The sequence below is a fragment of the Podarcis erhardii genome (assembly GCF_964252035.2).
Source record: "Podarcis erhardii genome assembly, chromosome: Z".
NCBI classification, from domain to species: domain Eukaryota; kingdom Metazoa; phylum Chordata; class Lepidosauria; order Squamata; family Lacertidae; genus Podarcis; species Podarcis erhardii.
Window position 1 is genome coordinate 9378617 of NC_138504.1, and position 21969 is coordinate 9400585.

Genomic DNA, 21969 nt, shown 5'->3' on the forward strand with positions numbered 1-21969 from the left:
TTGACTAATTTGGACCTTGATGTTGGGGAGAGGGTGGGATTTCCTGTTTCATTTCAGAAAGCGGGGGCATAGTGTGGGGACTGCTGAGGGGTAGGGGGAGTAGTGACCCTGGGCACACAGTTTTTGAGGGACTGCAAACCAGGGCCCCCCAAACAGGTTTCCCCAGCCTGGTGTTCCCCTCTGTCCGCCAAGGGCCAAGTCGGCTGGCCAGGCTCCTCTCTGCACAGGTGGGCAAGCAGCTCAGTGCTGCCCCTCTTTGCTCCGGTGATGGTGGGGTCCTTCCAGCAGCATCAGTGGTGACGGCAGGGCTGGCATCCCCCTGCCCAGTGTGTGCGCGCCCTGCCTTCTCCCAGCATGTGAACATGCTCCCGCCCTGGGCACTGGCAACCAATGCTACACCACTGTCAGAAATCAAAATATCTTGGGGAGATGACCAGGGGCGCCGACTTATAAAAAATATTGGGGGGGTGGGGGCCCATACCGACTTATAAAAAATATTGGGGGGGCCCAAGACCTCCAAACCGCTGCTGCTGGGGGAACGAAAGGGGCGAGCCCCGGGCTGCCCTGACCTTAAGTGAACCTGTGAGGGCCCGCCCTTTGCGGCAGCCGATTGGCTGCTGCCGTGGGCGGTGAATATTAATGAGCTAAGGGGAATCCCCGCTTCTCGCGGGGCTGACGCCAGCCCCGCGAGATTGTTGATGGGTCGAGAGCCCGCAACCCCACCCCCTCTCTAGATCGGGAGTGGCTTTGTTTTAACTCATTACTGAATGTATTTTAAAAGGTAACTATCGTCAAACAAGGAAAATAAAAAATACCAACATAATTTTGTGATTTTACAAAGCATAATATAACTAATAATTTTCTTAAATTATTGGGGGGGCAGAGCCCCCCCAAACGAATTTTTGAGGGGGCTCGGGCCCCCTCAGGCCCCATGGAGTCGGCGCCTATGGAGATGACATGCTCACAGTGTTCATGGCAAACTAGTTTAGTCATAAAGTATTTGCTGTTTTTTATTGTTTTGTTAATCCCAGAAACAACATGCCTGCAGTACCATCAGCAAGAGACTCCTCAGGCACACACAAAAAGCTCTGGGCTTGATCACTTTCCTTAATAAAGTTCAGATGACTTTACGCACATTGTTGTAAACCTCTTCATGCATGGAGTACCGGTAAATGTCAGAATGTGACGCATCAATGTCTAGAGCCGGCCACTGTCTGTTTGCTGTTCAGCACTAGGCGTTGGAAGGCTTGCATTCTGACAGTTAGTGCAACATCTCCATGCAGGAAGAGATTTTTAATTATGTGTGTAAAGCTATCAGAATGTTATTAAGGAAAAATTCATTAAACAAACAAACAAACAAACAAACAAACAAACAAACAAACAAACACACGCAACAGTTTTGCAGCCTGTTCTGCTTCAAAACATTTCCAAAGAGTAAGGAAACCTTCGGAAGGAAATACAGTTATCTATTCCCCCATTCCAGTCAGAGAGCAGAAATGAAAAGCTTGCTGCTGCCCTTTTTCCCAAGCTGGCGTGGTCTTATTTCTTCAGGGGAGCTAGAGGACTGCATATTGGCTTTCTGCCTTGTTTGGATAACAGATGGCAGATTGCTACTGCTTGCACCAGAATCTATGCTTGGAAGTCTCTGGCTGTGGTGTAGGGCATTTTCCTTCTTCATGCAGGAGGAAAGACAGAATTGCAAAGCAGGGGGTAAGGAACCTCTGGCCCAGCTTCTGAGACTCTGTTCCACGTGCTCCTTTATGTGCGTAAGATGTGTCATGAGACAAATTGATTAATTCACCGCTGGGTGACAAGATGCACTCTTGAACTGGGATCACACCTCTTGCTTGCCTGGTTGAAGATTGAAGAGATGTGCAGATAGACACCTCTGGGTCTTGCAGGACTGGGATGGAGCCAACTGTGCGAAGGTAAGAGCTGTGTAAGTTGCTCCACCCAGTTTTTACCAGTTGTAAACCTATGGTTTACAGGAGAGGAGAGTTGCTCCTGCACTCAGGTCTTCTTTGCATGCATCCCGCAGGGATCTGGGTAGCTGCTGTGAAAACAGGTTGCTGGGTTAGAGGCTCCCTGGGCCCTGATCCAACAGGGCTCTTCTTATGTTACACATGCAAGGCTTATTCTCTGCTTCCGAACGCCACAGGGACAGTTTGATAAGGTGGGGCTCAACAGCATGGATGTTGTTTCTTCTGTTTCTTGTAGAATGACTTTGCTGTTCATTGTCACTATCCTCCCCACACCATCGCTTGTCCCCCATTTATCTCTTCTGACCTATGCATTTTCAGCAATGCCTTTTAACAGAGCCTGCTGCTGAGAACATAATATGTTCTTGTGTACATCCATTACGCTCTCACAAAGCAATTTGTTCAGGGCCGTAAAGCCCAGTTCCTGTAATTGATGGAGCGGTTGGGCAGGGGCGGAGGGGTGCAGAGGGAGGATCAGCAATAAATTCCTTAAGAGGAAACCTCTCCAATAAAATAATAGTCACCTGCTCTTATCAGGTGGATTCTGATAATAAAAAATCAGCATTGGAAATGTTATGCAGCCAGCCCACATTAGGGTCCCCTTTACAAGCACACTCCCTAATTAAGCGCTCAGGGTCTGTGAGTAGGGAGCGTGTAAATATTCTTCGCCTTAATTTCTCTGGCATGTTAGTGGCAGCTTTAAAACAGGATGCACGCTGCCAGGTCCTCATAAAATTTCCAATAAACGGTTCCAAATCAGTCACCAAAGTCACTGGTGGTGGTGGGAATTCAGTGGGAACTGTTATCATTTGCCTGGGAAAATGAGCCTACACAAGTTGGCTGTTAGGCAGCTCCGCACCCCCAGGTGACTTCTGGGGGCTCAAATGCTGCCATAAGGTAAAAAAAAAAAAGGGTAAAGGACCCCTGGACGGTTAAATCCAGTCAAAGGCGACTATGGGGTTGCAGCGCTCATCTTGCTTTCAGGCCAAGGGAGCCGGCGTTTGTCCACAGACAGCTTTCTGGGTCATGTGGCCAGCAGGACTAAACCGCTACTGGTGCAACAGAACACCATGACGGATGCCAGAGCACACGGAAATTCTGTTTACCTTCCCGCTCCTGTGGTACCTATTTATCTACTTGCACTTTGATGTGCTTTTGAACTGCTAGGTTGGCAGGAGCTGGGACAGAGCAACGGGAGCTCAATCCATCTCGGAGATTTGAACCGCCAGCCTTCTGACTGGCAAGCCTAAGAGGCTCAGTGATTTAGACTGCAGTGTGTCATAGGGGCATACCAGTGCTTCTGTGCAACCTGCTTGTCCTGTTTGTTCCCCTTCGTGTGGCAGGGAAGCTGACCATTCTTTTGATTTTCCAACAGTGCATCTCATATAGCCTTGCTTTCTGCCATTTGGAAAATTGAAATTGGTGTGTGGATTCTCAGACCCAGGCACTGCCTCCCGTTAAGGGAGTGGGAGTGTAAATCAACAGTCAGCCTCACTATTACAGCACTTTGCCAGAGACCTAGCATAGACCCTGCTGTTATGTATGAGGCCCCATATAAAGCATTGCCGTACACCTTTAAACAGTCATGAATCCCACCCCCCAAAAAATCCTACAAACTAGTCTGTCCCTCGGAGAACTACTACATCCAGAGTAGCTTCACAGGCAGTCCCTCTTTCCAGGGAATTCTGGGAATTGTAGCACAGATAAGGGGAAGAGTAGTCTTTTACCAGCTCTCTGCACCCACAGCCAACTATAGTTCCTGGGATTTTTGGAGGGAAGCTGTGAATACTTTCAGCAGTATGATACTGCTTTAAATGCATAGTGCTAATGGGGCCACACATTCATACCCAACCTCTCCTCCAAGAAGCTCAAGGTGGCGTATACAGTTCTTCCCCTGCTCCATTTCATGTTCACAACAACCCTGTGAGGTAGGTTAGGCAGAGAGACAAGAGGCTGGGCCAAGGTCACCCAGTGAGCTTCATGGCTGAGTGTACATTCCTGGTCCCAGCTTCTGGTACTGCTAGCCATCAGGGTCTCCCCTAGTTCCTTGGAGTGGCAAAGGTGGACAAAGTCTCTGGGCACAAAGAGGCCATGCTATGTGCTTCTTGCCAGATGTTTACCTGTTGGAAGGGACCTCGAAGGTCATCAAACCCAACCTGCCACCAATGCAATAAATCTGCAGCCAGGATCCCTGAAAGGTAGCCATCCAGCCCTTCTCTAACGGGGGAGAGCCTACCCCCTTCTGACGCAGCCTCTTTTGAACACCTTGTACCATCAATAAATTATTCCAAGTGTCCATTTTTGCAATTCCAGCATATTGGTTTGGGTCCTACCCTCAGCATGGGACGCGGGTGGTGCTGTGGTCTAAACCACTGAGCCTCTTGGGCTTGCCGATCAGAAGGTTGGCAGTTCGAATCTGCATGATGGGATGAGCTCCTGTAGCTCTGTCACAGCTCCTGCCAATCTAGCAGTTCAAAAGCACACCAGTGCAAGTAGATAAATAGGTACTGCTGTGGTGGGAAGGTAAATGGCTTTTCTGTGTGCTCTGGCACTTGTCATGGTTGTTCCGTTGTGCCAGAAGCGGCTTAGTCATGCTGGCCCCATGACCCGGAAAGCTATCTGGTGGACAAATGCCAGCTCCCTTGGCTTGAAGTGAGATGAGCGCCACAACCCCATAGTCGTCTTTGACTGGACTTAACCGTCCAGAGGTCCCTTACCTTTATCTTTACCTACCCTCTACAGCAAGTCTTCATCCATCTGATGCCCTTCAGTTGTTGTTGGACTACTGCAACTCCCATCAGGCACAGCCAACAGGCAAAGTTGATGGGGCTTGTAGACCAAATCATCTGAAGGGCACAAGACTGTTCCGAAACAGCATAAAACAAAATTGCTGTTTGTGTGTGCGTCCCTCGGCATGTAACTTTCTGCCCCAAGTGTGTGTCTCTGACGGGAAGGAGCAACAGGGTACGTTCTTGCTACCTTGCCCTGTACGATATCCTGGCGGGGCAGTTGCCCGTTCATCTTCAGAGGAGGTAAAGTACTTCTTCAATTGATGGAATGGTTGATTGACTGTACTTCTGTGCTGCTTTTCATTCAAATGGATCTGAAAGCAGCTTGCAAACAATAAATAACAATAACAGAACAAAACAGAATGAAACATCACAAATCTGGCATAAATCATATGAAATAATTTACAAGTCATCATTAAAATGATTGCAATCTATAAACCACTATTAACAAAAATAAGCTAAACATCACAACTGCAGCAAAAGTCATGTTATATTATTAACAAATCAATACGGCATTTATCATCTGTTGGGATCCACCCCCAGAGAGGCTGGGGCAACCCAGCCGGATGGGCGGCATATACTAATACTAATATTGTACTACATACTACTACTAATAAGCCATATGAACAGCATTGCAGGTCTCTGTGTGATAACTGTATTTTTGTGCACATGGGGATGAGTGCTTTTCTTCCCTCAGGTAAAAGGGCCCACGGCCACTGCAGAAGCTGTTGAAATATTTTTGCGTTAAGAGAGAGGAGCCAGGGAAGAAGGCAGGCAGGCAGAAGAAGAAGAAGAAGAAGAAAGGGAAGCATGAAAAAAACGGACAGGCCTGTTGTGAGTCCTGCCTCCACACAATTGCTCTCTTGTCTCCTTGCCTATGCTCTTTGCATTCCGCTTTAAAATGCATTCTCCTATGATGCGTCATGAAAAAGCCGAGGGAACGGGTAGCAAGCTGGTTGAAAAAGCTCTCCTCTTTCTCTAATTGGAGACAGATCTTGAAGACAAATGGAACCACTGTCCTTTCTTGCTGAGGAGGAGGAGGAGGCAGCCTTCTCATGTGACCAGCATAGCTTTCTCAGGCCCTCACAACTGGGCCATGTTTACAACCAGGACGCAAATTAAGTCCTGCAGTAAAACCCATTGTCAGGCAATTTATGAGTGGGAAAGAGAAAGAGAGAGAGAGAGAGAGAGAGAGAGAGAGAGAGAGGGAGGGAGGGAGGGAGAGTTTCCCCTTGATTTATATAGAACCATGGCTTGTTTTAAGCTTTATATGTCAGCCACAACTTTTCGCACTAGGCCACAATGCGCCTTTTAATATGAGTAACCTTTAGCCTGTGCAATCCAGCAGTCTGCTATCATTCAGATTGCAGAACGTGAGGGTTTGCGAGTGAGTGAGATGCTATCCATTCACTACTCTCCTTTCAAAAGTATAAACAGGCTTATTTTAGAGGCAACTGGCTCTTAGCAGTGCCTCCGATAACACCAGGCAGCTGGGAATCCTGAGAATTACTCAGAAGAATCCACAGAGTGATTTCTTCCTAAACAGTTTCCACCCTCCACCTCAGTGTCAAACACATGCACTTTCGTATCTCTAGCCTAGAAAATTCACATTTTAAAACATCTAATTGTTTTTTGCCAGTTGCATAACAATCCCTTCCATTGATTCCCAACCCCACTGACACAAATTAATGAAATAATTTTCGATCCAAAAAGCTACACATATGCCGGTGTGCAGGATGGGAAATCTTTAGTCCTTCATGGACAATTCCAGACTGTTGCCATTTTAGGTTGGTGATTCCATCACATACCTGCAAATTCAGATTGTGCAGTTAAAACTGATTAGGTGGTCTTACACGACAAACCTCCTTCTCCTGCCAAATACCTGACTTTTTGCAGTAAGGAAAGTGATGGGGAAATGCACTGAAAAGTGTGGGATAACTGTGATGCAACATCATCTAGCCTTCTCGCAAGCAAATCAGAGTGAATGTTCATTGAATGGCCAGCAGGTCATCTGGAAGCACCTCAGACGTAGCTGGACTCCCATTTGTAATGGAATAATTCCATCCCTGAGTGTCTGTGGTCCACTCATGCTTTCCCCAGAAAAAAAACCTGCTGCCCACCACTGAAATGGAACAAACGTCAGTTCCACCCACTCACCCCCATAGCTTGACATTTATTCTAATTCAGTGGTAAACAGCGAGTTTTTCCCAAGTAAAGCAGCAGGACAAATGAAAAGTCTCTTAGACACATGTTTTCTAGGCCTGGGTCAAGGGGAAGTGTGAACGAGCCATCTGTCAGCTCTTTGAAACAAATACTAGGCTTAGGCAGAGGTCCTAACTGGACCTAATACTCCATTGTGATGCACAGACTAAAGCAGACATTGACAGCTTCTCTATTTTAGTGGGAAACTGGAAGTCAGCCTTCTGCAACCTCAGATGTGTCCCCCAGATGTTTTGCACTCCAACTCCCATCAGCCCCAGCCATCATTGCCTCTGGTCCAGGATGATGGGAGTTGCAGTCCAAAAACAGCAGGAGGGCACCAAGCTGAGGAAGTCTGGTGTATATGCTATATCTCTCACATGCTATTTTCTATTTGTTGGGAGCAAAAGTGTAAAATAATAATAATTATTTTTATTCTATGTCTTTATCAAAAGCTGGTGGATTCATCATCAGAGACCAGATAACAACAGTATCTCCTTGACCAACTGTTAGCAGTATCTCCTTGACCAACTGTGTCTGAAAATTTGATTTGCAGAATCTGGATTCGAATTTCTGCTCTGCTAGACACCCTAATGTTTGGCTTGGCCTGCTTTACAAGGTCGTTGTGAGGTTCAAAATGCTGCTCTCAGCTCTGTCCAGGAAGTGAAAACGAGGCAAACATTCCTCTGTTTAGCAGGAAGAATTAAATATTGAAGTTACTCTAGCAGCTAGCGTGACCCATGACAGAGAGAAATCAGAGAAACTCTATGTATAATTCAGCCATCACCTTACCGACTCTTCAATCGTAAGAGCCTTTTGGAATGAAATACTAATTTGAAACATTTTGTCCTCAGTGTGCCGCCCACTGCGATTTCAGTGTGTCAGTTTGTAAAACTTCACATTAGAGCTGCTGTCGCTTCCTTTTAAACTCGTCCCCTTTTAAAGTGAACTAAATCTGGGTCATTCCAAAAAATTATTTCTAATGGTGCTAATTCAAACCCACCTCCATAGACCAGGGGTGCTTCAAGACTGTCATCTTTCTGTGGCATTCAAGTGCATAGTTATTTTCTGCAATTAAGGTGGAATACAGCACTCTGTAGCTCTGTTACAACAAATCCTCTTAAAAACGACAACACTGTCTTTTTGCAGTTAGGAAAGTAACAGGGAAAAGGTTCCAAAAAGTGTGGAATTAACAAATTGTTAATTAGAAGGTGTATCAATGCCCCCAAAGAAAATCAGGATGAATACTAATCAATAACCACCCTTTAAACAAATAATAATGAATGCTCAATAAAGACCAGGCACAGGAAAATTCTGGACTGAGACTATTTTCGAATGGGATTCTGGCAAATTCAGGTTGCACAATTATAGTTGATGGGAAGGTCTTTATTGCAACAAACTCACTTCCTCAAAAGATTAGACTTTATGCGATAAGGAAAGTGACAGGAAAATGCACAGGAATTTGCAACCCTTGCTTTGACGTAGTACCATCTAACCTCCCTGCAAACAAATCAAGGCAATGTTAATTAAATAGGCAACTTCATCTAGTCTCCCGGAAAATCAATCAGGATGAATGGATAAACAGGTGGTCTGGAGAAGCCCCAAACCTCAAGGGGAACAAACAGAGGAGTGTGGCTGTAGAATAATGATTTACAAAAGCCCTTCTCCCTAAAACGACATGCATCATTTCAGAAATCCTGAGCTATATTTTAACCTTTATAGTCTCATTAAATGTGGTATGTTTGGCGTAGAAGAAGAGACAATGGCAGATTTTTCTGTTTTGATTATTAATTGTTCAGTGAAATGTTATGCTTGTATACAATCAAGTACAATGTCTTCTCTAGTGGGTTTGTTTAGGGCAGGACTGGGCAAATCTGTGGCCCTTCAGATGATGTTGGACGCCAGCTCCCATCACCCTTGGCGATTGGCCATGCTGGCTAGAGCTGATGGGAGTTGGCATTCAACAGCATCTGGCTCCACATCCCTTGAATAGCCAAGGAATTGAGAGCCTCAACCTCAACCAACTGAGCTAACTGACGATATTATATACAAATGCGTTCCAAATGTCATTATATTTGTCCACACGAGGTGCACATCTATAAGCCACAAGGGTCATCATAGCTTCCACCCATTGATTACAAATGGAGCCATACACTTATCTTTCCAGGGCATCAGTATCAGTTTGGCACCTTCATTGCACAGCTTTGTTGCATGCTGAAAATGCACCTCCTTACCTTGACCTTTTGACAGTTTCTCTCTTTTGTTTTGATGGACCCACTTCTTCTGCTGAATGTATGTTGCTCTGTCCATTTTACAATTGCATCTGTTTTTATCATTGTTGTTTTCTATTGCTTGCAACCTGCCCTGGGACCTTGGGTGGGTAAGCAACCTTATAAACAAACAAACAAACAAACTTGGAACTTGGAAAAGACTGCATGGCACTGTGAGCTACTGTATCTAGCCCTGGTCGGCTTGCCCGGGCTTTTAATTAGCTCAGATGCCTGTAGCGGCAGAACCAACATCTTCCCAGTCTGGCTACGAAGGCAGTGCTAGGGTTTTAGAGATGCACATGCCAAGCCGCTCATTTTCACAGGCGATTGCCCCATTGAGATACTGTATTTGTGAACTCAAGTGTTCCTCCAGTGTGTCTGTAATTCTTTTCCTGGGAAATCTGCAGTTAGGGGAAAGGAATGTGAGGGCTACTGTCTACTGGAAGAGAGGGGGCTCATTGTAAGTTTCGGTCCAGCTCCACGTTGCATCGAGGTGGTGGTGAGTGTGCTAGCAGCAGGCTTAATTGTATGGGGTCTGCGTTACTGCAGGGAGGACACACACATATCCATGCAATGCCTCAGCACATGTGTCTCTGACCTGACCTGCTTGCTGGTTCAGCATCTCTTCAAGCCTCAAACTCTGCATCGGCCACCTGATTCTCTCTGCAGTTCTGCTCATCCCTTGGCCTTCCTGGCTAAGTTGCCGTAAACCTTCTAGAGTGTTGAGCAGTTAAGAGACTGGAAGCTGGCAGGGTTATATTTTGAGACCCTGGATATCTCTCTCTCTCTCTCTCTCTCTCTCTCTCTCTCTCTCTCTCTCTCTCCTCTCTGGTTGGCATCTGTCTGTCTTGAGAGACAAAGGAGGAGTGTAGCTTTGGTGTGAGGTCAAGCTGTGGGAATGTTGCAGCGCCTGCTTTGGCTGTAGAGACTGACACGGGAGAGATATGCTTTGTTGCAGCTGGGGCATAGGAAGGCATGCAATTGTGCTGATGCAGATGCACCAGGGCGTTTCTTCTCTAAGTGCTCCTGCCACTCCCCCCTTAATCAGAAGAATCCTACTGTTCTATTAACCCAGTAGGTTGGGGTAGGGAGCTTTTGGCCATCCAGATGTTGCTGATTGACAACTCCCAGCAGCCCCACCAAGGATGGCCAATGGGATGGTGAGAGAAGAAGGGCAGAGGTGTTCCCCACCCCTGCAGAAGGTTGAGGCAGCTCTTGATTCTTCAGCTTTTTTATGCCAAGGTTAACTAGGGTACTGGGTAAGGATGAAGCCTCTCTAAAGCTGTGCTTCTCAACCCTGGGTCTCCTCCTGCTGTTGTTGGTCTACAGCTCCCATCATCCCCGACCAATGGTCCTGCTAGCTTGGTTTGGTGGGAGTTGTAGTCCAGCAACAGCAGGGGACTCAATTTTGAGGGGGAAAGCTGTTCCAATGTAAGGGTGGGGAACCTCAGGCCAGTGTGCTGAATGTGTCCCCTCCCCAGCCTCTCTGTCTGGCCTTTGGGACTCTCCCAAGATCTAGAACACACTCCTTCTCCATGGGCACAACACCTCTGCTCTGCATCCCCTTTGAGTGCTTTTGCTTCGTTGGAATGTGTCTTTGCACTCAGATAGCATTTCTAGCTTGCCTAAATGGCAGATATGGAGGGGGTGTTTGTGTGTCATTCAAAAACTTCCAGATTTTATGATGCTGGAACGTAGCCTAATGCACAAAGCTAAGAGTTCCACCTGTTCTTCCACCCACTTTTGGCTGTAGCCCCTCCCACTTTGCCCTCTGGCCCTGCTCCCCATTGCCAGGTGGCACCCCCAAAAGATTGCACGTGAGGGAATGTGGCTCCCTGGCTGAAAAAGCCCCTTAAACCTGCTGCGAACCTCCCTGGGGACATCAAGGAATCTGAAGGAAGGTCACGGGCAATATGTTCAGGGAAGGAGTTTAATTGAAATTGATTCAATGGCACAATCTGCTCAAGGAGCAGTTTAAAAGGTTTAGCAACGGCGCAAATAATGGCAGGGGTGAAACAAAGGTCAGCTAACGATTGCAAGATGCAGTCCTGCTTCTAAAAAGCGAGGGTAGGTAGATCCCCCCTCTGACGCAGATTAAATTGCGGCAAGCTTTCTTTATATGTTTGTTGTGAAGGATTTGGGTTTGGACAGCAGAGATTTAAGACTGCTAGGATGAATGCTTTGATGTTCCTTAATGGTACGTGGTCCAGGCACATCTTTTGCCAGGGAAATTACAGGTAAATGGCCCAGAAAGACTAGGAAATACTTGGAGAAGCTGACTGACCCCTCTACCAGCACTTGGAATGAAGGGTGATGCAACCCAATCTGTATCTGTGCTGGATTTGAAATTGCTTTTACCTATGAAATGTATTTTATTTTTTACATATGGAAGTGTTTTTAATTGTTTTTTAATTGTCATACTTGTGTAAATGTTTTTATTGCCAAATTGTTTTGAGATATAGTCTGGGAAGCAATTTATAACTGTAAATGAATAAATCGTGTGTGTGTGCGTGCATGTGCCTGCGTGCAAATATCTCTCCCCCACGCATAACTTATTTTCTTAATCCATTCTTCTCCCTCTTTTCCCCCCAGTCAGTTCCAAAACTGAAGACTTCCTTGTCTGGCTATGTTATGACTGCCCAGACTGTTTTTCTCCAGCCCCTACCCAAGCAGGTAGGGAGATTTCATAGCTAGTAGGCACCAGCCATCACAAACCAGCAAGGAACATCTTTAGTTTCACTCATTAGCACTGAAGGAGAAAACATCACCAGCCATCAGCTAAAGAAAAGCCATCTGAAAGGTCATGCTTAGTTGTGGTTGCCTAGGCAATAGGTACACAAAATCAAAAAGGCATTGGAGAGCTGTGAAAGAGGAATTCCTGGTCTCCCCCTCCCCATAATTTCATATCTTTCCTATTTCTTTCCCATCTTTTTTTATCTGCTCCCCCCACCCACCCCCCACCAAAAAGTTGCACTAATGTATGCTAAACTGTTTTCTCTGGCCTTCAACCTGGATTTTTATAGATGTTATTTTTCTTTGATTAGATAAGGATTTAGGATCAAAGGGAGGTATAAATAGCTGCTTACTAAATGGATCTAGATTTTGCGGGTATTGCAATCATTCAGACAGAAAGCCCTACAAGTTGGGCTAATGCAGCTCTGCGTGTCCTGTGTTTCTTTTACTGGGATTGTTGGGGGAGGGGGAAAGAGACCTTTGATAAGATGTAAATTGCTTTTCTTTAAAATAATAGTTAACAGATAGATGCAGATTTTCCATTCATTTGGCCTTAAGTAATACTTTTTTAAAAAGTCTGCTGCATTCTGTGGCTTTGCATTAAAAAATGGATTAACTCCACATCAGATGAAAAGGACATCCTTATTTTATTTTTCAAGCTTGCATCTGGAAAACGTCATACTACGCAATTTGGCTACAATAGATTTCTTTAGATTCCAGTAGATTCCCACCTCAAGTTATCTCCTGCTTTGCTGATATGGGTTGCCATATTTTGAAGCGCAAAAAAGAGGACACATTTGCTGACATCTGCTTTTAGCACTATGAAAACTCTGCCCATGAAAAAGAGGACATGTCCTGGAAAATGAGGACATATGGCAACTCAGATATAAAAAGCTGTTGTGCTTCTTTTTACATCTGTGTGGGTTGAGGTTGATCTGGAGGCTGCAGATGGAGCAAGAATGCTGTAGCTAGCTTGCTTGTAGCTACTACTGACAGCATGGGATTTGCACTGGCAGCCAGTCTGCTACCGGGGCCAAGTTCAGAGTGTTGTTGGTATTGATATGAAAGGCCCTGTACAGCTCAGGACCAGGCTGCTTGAGAGACACTTTCAACCCTTATATAAGCCTAGTGGGTCACTGCAGTATGTGGGAGGGCTTCTCCTGCAAGTCCGAAAGGTATCGGAAGACATTTTCACAGTGACTTGGGGCAGATCTTTCAGTGTGGCTGCCATTGTTGAGATAAGACAGGTGCCCATCAACTTAACTTTACAGAAACAACTGGAGATAATTTTGTAATAATAATAATAATAATAATAATAATAATAATAATAATAATATATTTATACCCTGCCACTCTGGGCGGCTTCCAACAGAATATTAAAATATAATAGTCTATTAAACATTAAAAGCTTCCCTAAACAGGGCTGCCTTCAGATGTCTTCTAAAAGTCTGGTAGCTGTTTTTCTCTTTGACATCTGGTGGGAGGGCATTCCACAGGGCGGGCACCACTACCGAGAAGGCCCTCTGCCTGGTCCCCTGTAACTTGGCTTTTTGCAGTGAGGGAACCACCAGAAGGCCCTCGGTGCTGGACCTCAGTGTCCGGGCAGAATGATGGGGGTGGAGACACTCTTTCAGGTATACTGGACTGGCTTTTCCATGAGTGGCCTCTGCCATGGGCACGGTTTTTATCTAATGTTGCTTTTAACTGTTTTTGTTGTTGTTGAATTTTGTAAACTGCATGTGTGGAAGGTGATTAATAACTAACAAGATACATAACCTGATTTCTTCCTAACTTCTACTCCAACCATGCATATATGCACCTGTGACTCAGGTTCATGCATCTGATGAAGTGCATTCTGGTCTATGACCACATATGTGATAATAAATTTGCTAGCTTTTAAGGTGGCGTTTAAGGGATGTGGGTGGCACTGTGGTCTAAACCACTCAGCCTCTCAGGCTTCCTGATCAGAAGGTTGGCGGTTCGAATCCCCACAACAGGGTGAGCTCCCATTGCTCTGTCCCAGCTCCTGCCAACCTAGCAGTTCGAAAGCACACCAGAAACTGCAAGTAGATAAATAGGTACCGCTTCGGCAGGAAGGTAAACGGTGTTTCCATGCACTGCTTTGGTTTCACCAGAAGCGGCTTAGTCATGCTGGCCACATGACCCGGAAAGACTGTCTCCGGACAAGCGCTGGCTTTCTTGGCCTGTAAAGTGAGATGAGCGCCGCAACCCCAGAGTCATCTACGACTGGACCTAATGGTCACCTTTACTTTTTTTTATGGTGGCTTAAGATTCTTTGTGGCTTTTGTAGAAAGGGACTTTGCAGGTTCTCACCTCGGATTAAAAGGCAGGGGGAAATTAAATTACTGTAACCACTGTCCTCCTTAAAGCTTTGAGTAGGCATGTTTCTTGTCTTCCAAACAGCAAAAGAAAGCTCCCTGTCTCTGCTGTCACTCTCCCTTCCACCATGGTGTGTGTTTGTGTGTGTGTGGAGGCTGCCAATGAGAAGCCGAGATGATCAGACGCCTCTCTCAAATCCCCTGGTGATTGTTTGACAATCCTGACCTAAATTAGGAAGCCATAGTCTTTGTATGCTTCATTCCCATGACTTTAAAGATAGGCACAGAACTCAAGCGGCTGAGAAAGAACGGAGGTTGCCAGCTTGACATAAAATCATAGCACTAAGGGACCCCGGTGTCATCTAGTCCAACCCCCTGCAATGCAGGAATCTTTTGCAGGATCCATGGTTCTGCTCCCCAGCAGAGATTGTGGGCTCCTTCTGATTTTAAACACACACACACACACACAAGCACAAAAGAAGCAAACAAACACACAGCCTGCTTTACTTTCTTCTTGCTGGTCAATACATTGATTGACAGAGGGATTTCCCCCTGAAATGTAAGCTTAGCGTAGAGTGATTTTTTTAAGTGGCTGCAAACTCTAAATTTAGAGGTGGTAAGTGGAGGAGACCTGCAACGAAGGTCACATCTGCACCAAGCATTTAAAGTTCTCTTATACCACTTTTAACAGTCATGGCTTCCCCCCAAATAATCCTGGGAACTGTGGTTTAATGCAGGGGCTGAGAGTCTTTAAGAGAGAGTTCTCTTCACAAAGCTACAGATTCAGGCAGGTAGCCGTGTTGGCCTGACACAGTCGAAATAAAATTTTAAAAATTGTCAAGTAGACCTTATAGGCCAACTAAGTTTGTTCTGGTATAAGCTTTCGTGTGCATGCACACTTCTTCAGATACACTGAAACAGAAGTCACCAGACCCTTATATATAGTGGGAGGGTGGGGTGGGGTATTTCTCAGAAGGGTAGTAGGAGATGGGTGATTGGCCCAATGGGTATGGTAAACCTGTTGATGGCTGTTAACGACTGCAATTAGTCCAACAGGAAAAAGCAAGGCATAGTATGCAGATGCATGTGTAATGAGACAAGAATCCAATATCTCTGTTCAGACCAGGTTTCTCCATAGTTTTCAGTTTGGTGATAAGATGTAATTCAGCAACTTCTCTTTCCAGTCTATTTCTGAAATTCTCTTGTAATAAGACAGCAGCTTTGAGATCTTGTATTGAATGTCCTGGGAGACTGAAGTGTTGTCCTACTGGTTTATCTGTCTTGAGAGCTACAAAGTAGTTTAGCAGCTAGTCCTTCTCCCCAGGAAACTGGGAATTGTAGCTTCATGGGGCCTTGTGACAACCATGGTGTGGACAGAGTGAAGTTAAGTTTTCCCTTCCTCTTTTTATTTTTTTATTTATTATTTTTATTATTATTTACAATGCACATACTGTACAACCACACATATACCAAAACTTAAATACAAACAATGCAGAAATACCAACATAAATACTACATTTAAGTCACTTCCCTCCATCATTATTTGTCATTTCTTTTTCTTTTTTAAAAAAATGTTCTTATTTACATTGCAATTTGTATCGCTCATCCTCGGTATTGTTGTTTTACTAATATTTTGTTTTCAGAGTCAACTTTACAAACTTAATCTAAACATATCAGTGTTAAGTTGTGGGTTGACATAGCAGACGACACAGCGATTTCTCCAAGTAGCTCTTTATTTCGTAAGCTGGAATAGAACTGACTGCAAACAGCTCAGCCGGCCTGCTTTTATAGGCAGCCGGCTGTCAACATTGTAACAACAACAGCCCAGAGTTCCCGCCTAAAATAACTGACGCGGACCTGAGGGAAAACTATCTACAGACCTGAGTGAAAACTATCTACAGTATCCCCCTGCTGGCCCAGGGTGAAACTTCACTACATAACAATCAGCATGTTGTCTTTAGAACAGTGTTTGCTCATGTATTCTTCAAACCATTTCCATTGTAACCTTAGTTTCTGGTTTGTCTGATATCTTATTATTGCAGTTAATTTTGCCAACTCAATAAATTCTAAAAGTTTATTTAGCCAATCTTCCTTTGTAGCTATGTAGTTTCCTTTCCAGTTTTTTGCAAGTAGGAGGCTTTCTATATTTCTATAGAAAGAGGAACAGGACAAGGCTGTCCCTTATCCCTGTTACTGTTCATATTAACATTAGAAATATTAAATTCAGAAACAAGGAAGGAGGAAGAAATCAAGAGGATTACGTTAGGGAAAAGGTCCTTCAAGCTGAAGGCTTTTGCCGATGATTAACAGCAGAAGATAAAAAAAAAGCATCCCTAAAGCTTTAGAAAAAATAATAGAATTTGGTGAAGTGTCGGGATTCAGACTCAACAAAGCCAAAACAAAACTAATGGTCAAAAATATGCAGGAGGAAGAAAAAAAGGATTTGAGAGAAATAACAGGATTGGAAACAGTTAAAAAAGCAAAATATTTGGGCATCCAAATTACATTGAAAAACATTAATTTGTATGAGGACAACTATAAAGAGACCTGGAAAGAAATAAGAAGAGATCTAGAAATCTGGTCAAGATTGAAACTATCATTCTGGGGAAGAATTTCAGTAATAAAAATGAATATATTGCCCATTTTTCCTCTTTCAGATGATTCCAATCATAACAAAAAAAAAAAAAAGAAGAAAAGATTGTTTCGAGAATTGGAGGAAAGTTTTAACAAAATTGATCTGGCAAGGAAAGAAACTGCAAATCAGTTACAAACTATTGATGGGTAGGAAAGAGAGAGGAGGATGTGCGTTGCCAAATTTCAAAATTTATTACGAAGCTGAGTGTTTAATCTGAATAAAGGATTGGATTTTATTGGGAAAATTAGATATATTAGACCTAGAGAGCTTTGATAATATATATGGGTGGCACGCTTACCTGAGTTATGACAAAATAAAAGTCCACAAAGGATTTAACAACCATATTATCAGGAGTGCTTTATACAAAGGGTGGGCTACATATCAACCATTACTAGAACCAAACACACCATGGTGGCTGTCTCCATTAGAGGCTTTCGCAGTTAAAAAACTAAATATGTCAGGGAACTGGGCAACGTATAGGCAACTATTAAAAGAAGAAGAAGACCAGATAAAATTGAAATTATTTGAAGATATAAGGCACCACTTCACAGACTGGCTTCAATACCATCAACTAAGCAACCTCTTTAATTCGGATAAAAAAATTAGGCTTTGAGAAGGAAGAATCAAAATTACAAAAAGTTGTACTAGGAAATAACAAAAAAATATTATCAAAAGTATATGATTTATTGTTGGAATGGAACTTAAAAGATGATGTAGTAAAAGAAGTACAGATCAAATGGGCCCAAGACATCGGACAGGTAATATACCTAGAACAGTGGGATAGGCCTCTAAAGGCTGATATAAGGTTCACCGCCTGTTATTTTATAAAAGAAAACATTATGAAAATGTTTTACAGGTGGCACATAACACCTTCAAAACCTTGCCAAAATATACAAGTCGAGGTGCAATCTTTGTTGGAAATCCAAGGAGGTAAAGGGATTGGTGGGGTTGCGGAGAAGTTAAAAAAAAAAGGAGTTGTGTGCATGAGGAATTTAAAACATACTCAAAATTCCTCTAGAAAAAACAACAACCCTGAGGCATTTTTAATGAGCATATTGAAAAGATAGGAAAGCATTATTTCTCAGGTTTTCCCTTCCTCATCCTGCCCCCATAGTCCCAGAGCTGCTTTAAGATAAAGGTAAAGGGGCCCCTGAACACTAGGTCCAGTCGTGACCGACTCTGGGGTTGTGGCGCTCATCTCGCTTTACTGACCGAGGGAGCCGGCGTACAGCTTCTGGGTCATGTAGCCAGCATGACTAAGCCACTTCTGGCGAACCAGAGCAGCGTTTACCTTCCCGCCGGAGTGGTACCTATTTATCTACTTGCACTTTGACGTGCTTTTGAACTGCTAGATTGGCAGGAGCAGGGACCGAGCAATGGGAGCTCACCCCGTCGTGGGGATTTGAACCACCGACCTTCTGATTGGCAAGTCCTAGACTTTGTGGTTTAACCCACAGTGCCACCCGCGTCCCTCAGAGCTGCTTAGGTTTCCCTATTTATATGGCAGAAGGTGTGCACGTCAAATGGTATGATTTGTGTAGAGTTACATTGATATTTTTAAGGCATTCCCCTTCCCCCCTTCTTATCAGCCAATTTCCTTTATTTGTACTGTGGTACCTCAGGTTAGGTACTTAATTCGTTCCAGAGGTCCGTACTTAACCTGAAACTGTTCTTAACCTGAAGCACAACTTTAGCTAATGGGGCCTCCTCCTGCTGCTGCACCGCCGGAGCACGATTTCTCTTCTCATCCTGAAGCAAAGTTCTTAACCTGAATAACTATTTCTGGGTTAGTGGAGTCTGTAACCTGAAGCGTATGTAACCTGAAGCGTATGTAACCCGCGGTACCACTGTATTACTTCTGTGAAGTATAAGGTACACTAGTCATTTATATTTTTAAAAATATCTTCCATCAATCAAAATGTGATTCACAATTTCTCCCCTACAGTGGTATCTGCAGCAGCAGTGTGGCACAGTGGTTAGAATGTTGGACTAGGACCTGGGAGACGAGGGTTCAAATCCTCGCTTAACCATGAAGCTCCCTGGGTGACCCAGGGCCAGTCACTCACTCTCAGCCTAACCTACCTTGCAGGGTTGTTTGGAGGATGAAACAGAGAGGAGAACTATATACGCCTCCTTGGCAGAAAGGTGAGACAGAGATGCAACAAACCAATAAATATAGAAATCACCTCAGCCCATCAAAAACCTGGAGGGAAAAAGGTAAGGCTTTGTCTGACACCGAAAAGATGTTAGCAAAGGCACCAGGCGGGCCTTACCAGGGAGAGCATTCCCTATATTCTTCACTTGTTTCTTTTATTTCATTTACAGGTGAAATAAACATTCACCTGTTTATTTTATTTCATTTATTTCATTTCATTTACATTTAGATCGGGGCCCTCCAATCCTGTCTGCGGGGACACCCACTTTCACCAGGTCTTCGCTGTGAGTGATGCTGGGGTTCTCCATCTCTGTTTCCTTCATTTTCTTCTGCTGTTTGCGCTTCTGTGTGGTGTTTTATTTGTAATCCCTCCCAGGGCAGGGTCCTGTCCTCTTGTACTTTGCAAGGCACCACACACATTCATGGAATGATGCTGACAATAGATACATAAGCAACACTTCTTTTTTGTAATTCTGCCAGGATGGACTGGTGCACTGTCATCTCAACAGTCAGGTGCAGCGGTGAGTCAAGGAGGCTAGAAAAGGATGAACAGGGTGGCCCCAGTTGGAGGAAGAGAGGTGGGTAGGGGACACTGGGGTAGGGGACACTGGGGCTTAATTGATGGAACCAAGCAGGCAGTGGCATGAACATTTAGGGACCACCAAGCAAGAGAACTCCCAGAAGTGCAAGCTGGATTTCGAAATGGCAGAGGAATCAGAGACCAAATTGCAAACATGCGCTGGATTATGGAGAAAGCTAGAAAGTTCCAGAAAGACATCTACTTCTGCTTCATTGACTATGCAAAAGCCTTTGACTGTGTCGACCACAGCAAACTATGGCAAGTTCTTAAAGAAATGGGAGTGCCTGATCACCTCATCTGTCTCCTGAGAAATCTCTATGTGGGACAAGAAGCTACAGTTAGAACTGGATATGGAACAACTGATTGGTTCAAAATTGAGAAAGGAGTACAACAAGGCTGTATATTGTCTCCCTGCTTATTCAACTTATATGCAGAATTCATCATGCTGGGCTGGATGAATCCCAAGCCAGAATTAAGATTGCTGGAAGAAATATCAACAACCTCAGATATGGAGATGACACAACCTTGATGGCAGAAAGTGAGGAGGAATTAAAGAACCTTTTAATGAGGGTGAAAGAGGAGAGCGCAAAATATGGTCTGAAGCTCAACATCAAAAAAACGAAGATCATGGCCACTGGGCCCATCACCTCCTGGCAAATAGAAGGGGAAGAAAAGGAGGCAGTGAGAGATTTTATTTTCTTGGGCTCCATGATCACTGCAGATGGTGACAGCAGTCACGAAATTAAAAGACGCCTGCTTCTTGGGAGAAAAGCAATGACAAACCTAGACAGCATCTTAAAAAGCAGAGACATCACCTTTGCCAACAAAGGTCCGTATACAGTGGTGCCTCGCAAGACGAAAAGAATCCGTTCCGCGAGTCTCTTCGTCTAGCGGTTTTTTCGTCTTGCGAAGCAAGCCCATTGACGGCTTAGCGGATTAGCGCTATTAGTGGTTTAGCAGCTTTTAGCGGCTTATCGGATAAGCAGCTTAGCGGCTTAGAAAAAGGGAGGGGGAGGGAAAAACCCCCGCAGGAACTCGCAAGACATTTTCGTCTTGCGAAGCAAGCCCATAGGAAATTCGTTTTGCGAAGCACCTCCAAAATGGAAAACTCTTTCGTCTAGCGAGTTTTCTGTCTTGCGAGGCATTCGTCTTGCGGGGCACCACTGTAGTTCAAGCTATGGTTTTCCCAGTAGTGATGTATGGAAGTGAGAGCTGGACCATAAAGAAGGCTGATCTCCGAAGAATTGATGCTTTTTAATTATGGTGCTGGAGGAGACTCTTGAGAGTTCCATGGACTGCAAGAAGATCAAACCTATCCATTCTTAAGGAAGTCAACCCTGAGTGCTCACTGGAAGGACATATCCTGAAGCCGAGACTCCAATACTTTGGCCACCTCATGAGAAGAGAAGACTCCCTGGGAAAGACCCTGATGTTGGGAAAGATGGAGGGCACAAGGAGAAGGGGACGACAGAGGACGAGATGGTTGGACAGTGTTCTCGAAGCTAGCAGCATGTGTTTGACCAAACTGTGGGAGGCAGTGGAAGACATGAGTGCCTGGTGTGCTCTGGTCCATGGGGTCACGAAGAGTCAGACACGACTGAATGACAACAACAACAACAACAACAAGGGACTCTACGATTCTCTATACAGGATTAAAACAAGAATAGCATAAAGAAGAGCCCAATTATCTCATTTTACTCATCAGATTAAGTACACAACCAATAAAGACCACATCCGTTTATTAACTGCAGCTAGATTAGTTATTGCGAAAAACTAGAAAACTTTAAATGCTAATCTTTTTGAAGCATGAGTTTTGCAAGCATGGGATGCTGTGCTTATGGACAAATTAACCATTTCACAAAAAGAATATCGATCTTGGGGGGGAAAGGACTCACACCTTCTGTACGACATAGTATCCTTTTATTGACTTTGTTAAGACAATCAAAATGGTTTTCACCCTCCATCGACTCACGGAACATGATGGAGAGACACTTTTATTTAATTGCCTTTCTTGAAACATCGAAAACTACAACCACCAGCCTCTGTTTTTCTTTCTTTTCTGTAAGCTGCTAAACTCTGTATTCATCGTACAAGTGTGTTTTGTTGCTGGAAATTAAAAATCAATAATAATAATAATAATAATAAAGAACAAAAGAAGAAGGTGAGCTAACCTGCAGGCAAACCTTTGTCATAGCAACTTAAGGAAAGAAGGAAAAGACAGCATTTATGGGGCTGGCTTCCCCAACGGTGAGCCAAGGAGTGAAATAATTGACTTAAGGGGGATGGTAAT

The 21969-nt window shown here is 44.3% G+C and overlaps 1 protein-coding gene across 1 annotated transcript in view; it reads left to right on the top strand.

The window, feature by feature from the left end:
- Positions 1 to 1409: 1409 nt before the first annotated feature.
- Positions 1410 to 21969, top strand: part of GPR50 (G protein-coupled receptor 50) — a gene marked incomplete at its 5' end in the record, with an annotated part of 73633 nt that continues 53073 nt past the window's right edge. The window contains 2 exons of the mRNA XM_081848143.1: positions 1410 to 1928; positions 19034 to 19089. Coding sequence (XP_081704269.1) covers positions 1909 to 1928; positions 19034 to 19089 — 76 coding nt within the window. The remainder of the gene's footprint in view (positions 1929 to 19033; positions 19090 to 21969) is intronic.